This window comes from Aplysia californica, unplaced genomic scaffold, assembly GCF_000002075.1.
Source record: "Aplysia californica isolate F4 #8 unplaced genomic scaffold, AplCal3.0 scaffold00200, whole genome shotgun sequence".
NCBI classification, from domain to species: Eukaryota; Metazoa; Mollusca; class Gastropoda; order Aplysiida; family Aplysiidae; genus Aplysia; species Aplysia californica.
This window is the reverse complement of record NW_004797470.1, coordinates 769,599-772,434: the sequence shown is the minus strand read 5'-3', so window position 1 is coordinate 772,434 and position 2,836 is coordinate 769,599. Positions and strand designations below refer to the sequence as shown.

General features: G+C 42.0%; 1 protein-coding gene across 1 annotated transcript in view; it reads left to right on the top strand.

Annotated features, from left to right (window-relative positions):
• Positions 1–531: 531 nt before the first annotated feature.
• LOC101858860 (UNC93-like protein) overlaps positions 532–2,836 on the top strand; it is a gene marked incomplete at its 5' end in the record, with an annotated part of 3,636 nt that continues 1,331 nt past the window's right edge. The window contains 1 exon segment of the mRNA XM_013082922.1: positions 532–646. Coding sequence (XP_012938376.1) covers positions 532–646 — 115 coding nt within the window.

Sequence of the window (2,836 nt, the reverse complement as noted above, 5' to 3'; positions counted from 1 at the left end):
GAGGAGAAATTTTGATAGTCCAAACTAGTACATAATGAAGAACAAAACCATCTCATCCCACAGCAGATGATGCGAAAATATTACAAGGGGAAATAACAATGAGACTTCTTCTTGATCAGTTTACGGTTTTAGGTTTTTCCGGATAGTTTCCCTTTACTAAAACTCTCCATCCACTGGTACGCTAAAATAAACTGATGTCCATTTTTTTTTCAAGTACTTATAACGACGAACGAAAGCTCCACTTTTTCTTCTAGTTTAGTTTTAGTAGAGGTTTTTACGGCGCTCGCAACTGCATAAGATCATATGAGCGCCAGAAGATTAGAGGTGTTACAAGAGAGTAAAAAACGTAAAAAAGAAGGGGAGATAAGGACGACAGATGTTGGATAGGAAAGAAGAAAAAGCAAACCACACCAGAGCACCCGCCAACCACCCACTCCACTTTTTCATAAACTTGGGGAACGAGACATGTCATAATAGATCAAGTAGTTTTAGTAGGCTTTTTTAATTTTTTAAAATTCTGTGTCTGTGCAGCTCTGTACGGAAGCCTGTTCACCGCCAAGCCTGAGCCTGCCTTCGCTAACTACCGCCTGTGGGAGTCCCTGGGATTCGCCGTCACCTACGCCTACAACGACGAACTGTGTACTGAGTACGTATTTATGATAATTATTACGTTCATCAAGCGCACGACGGTTATACCTCGTGCAACTTTTTTTGTGAGTGTTTCACGGCGCTCGCAACTGCATAAGGTCATATGAGCGCGCGGGACACACCTTACATTTTCAATTGGTAGGAAATTTTGAATTTTTACCAGGTGGCGGCCGAAGCCTATTCTTATCCATTTCGGACCACCAAGGGATATTAAAATTTAACGTGCGCAACTAGCACACAGGACCTCCGAGATTTTTCGCCCCTGTCCGAGAAGGCTAGGTGTAGATCTTTCCTACCAAAAGATCAGGGGTGTGACTGAAAGACAGCACTAAGAAGGAACCAAGGAGTAGCAGTAGAAAGGCTGCAGAAAAAGTCAAGAGCCCAGAGGAGGGGGCAAAGGAGGTGAGGGGTGGGGGTAAAAAAGTGAAGACTAAAGCAGACGACAGAACAATGCTAGAGAGCAGGAAAGGAGGTGAAAGGAGACACTTTTAGAGAAGAACATTTTTCCGTCGCTACCCAGAGTCGAACCCGGGACCTTTGAATGAGAGGCGAACACCTTAACCTCTAGGCCACGAGAGCCCCCTTGCAACGTGTTTAGACCTGAATACAACTGCAGTGGTTCAGAAAGACATAATATCTAAGCGTGTGCATCAGTAGAATGGTTCTGCGCCTGACCTGTGACCCCTGAGTGGTATAAAGATAGGAAGGTTCAAAAGGTCCAAAAATATCCTTTCTAGATGTTATAGTTGTAGGTTTAAAAAAAATATTTTTCTGTGTGTTTTTTGTTGTTGTTGTTGTTTGTTTTTTTGCTGGTGGTTAGCGTTTTAAAATAATTTTTTTGTGTGTATGTTGTTTTCTTAATTTGTTTTTTGTTTTGTTTTTGAGAGTTTAGGGTTTGGGGGTTGCTTGGGGGTGGGAGTGGGATTGAAAGTGTGTTTGTTGATAAAAAAAAAAGGGGAGGGGGGAGCACCAATCCTTATTATAATTCGGATTACTAGAATCGAACATTGTGTGCAGGACCCCCCAAAAAACCCTGTAAGGACCAGAGTTTGATATTCAAAACTTGTATTTGAGCGTGTAAGTCAAATTCATACGCATCTGTGTTGCAGGGCTGTCGTTCTTAGATGTGAATGACTCTTAAGCCTTGGTAGTGAAACGTCTATCTGTAGTTTTAAAGTAAACCATGTAGGTATTTCAAGTACGTCACACATATTGGTCAGTTCATTACGCGGAATCTATTAGTGTCCCTCTTATTTATGTGATTGTCAAAACTTGTTAACATCTTCTCAACATTGCTCTGTGCTCCTGTGAGGTGTTGCAACTGTTGTTGTTGTTAGTGTTAGTGATGTTGTTGTTGTTGTTGTTGCTGTTGTTGTTGTTGTTGCTGTTTTTGTTGTTGGTTGCTGTTGTTGTTGTTACTGTTGTTGTTGTTGTTGTTGTTGTTGTTGTTGCTGTTGTTGTTGTTGTCGATGTTGTTACTGTTGTTGTTGTTGTTGTTGTTGTTGTTGTTGTTGTTGTTGTTGTTTTTGTTGTCGTTGTTGCTGCTGTTATTTTTGTCTGTTGTTATGGTGGCGGCAGTAGTATGGCAGAGTTGGTTTGCTAAAGACTTCCTGGCACAAGGTGGGACATGTTCCTGGTCAGGATATCGGACCAAAAAAAAAGGTTTCTTGAAGAACAAAAAAACCCCAACAACTAATAAATTAATATTAATGGTAACTCCCTATGGGGGCAAACATTGAAACTACAGCAGACATAACATTATCAGACTCACATCCCACCACGCCATGTTTTGGGGAGGTTAAGACAATGAGAAGTTAAAAGAACTTTCTTTCGTGCGTGCGTGCGTGTCTCTCTCTCTCTCCCTCTCTCTCTCTCTCTCTCTCTCTCTCTCTCTCTCTCTCTCTCTCTCTCTCTCTCTCTCTCTGTGTGTGTGTGTGTGTGTGTGTGTATTCTATGTGTGTGTGTTTTGGTCATATTTGGTTTGTTTGTATCGTTGTTTTGTCTTTTTAAATTATTATAACGTTACTATCCGAGAAGACCACCTGTTTTAGACAACCACTTTTCTCATAGACAAAACGGGAAGCCGTGTTGGACGGACAATGCCGACTGTATTTCGCCGCACAAGAAGGTGAGTAATTCCTTGAGACACGTGCGCACACCCTGGGTGGTATCGGCGGAGAGACGCGGC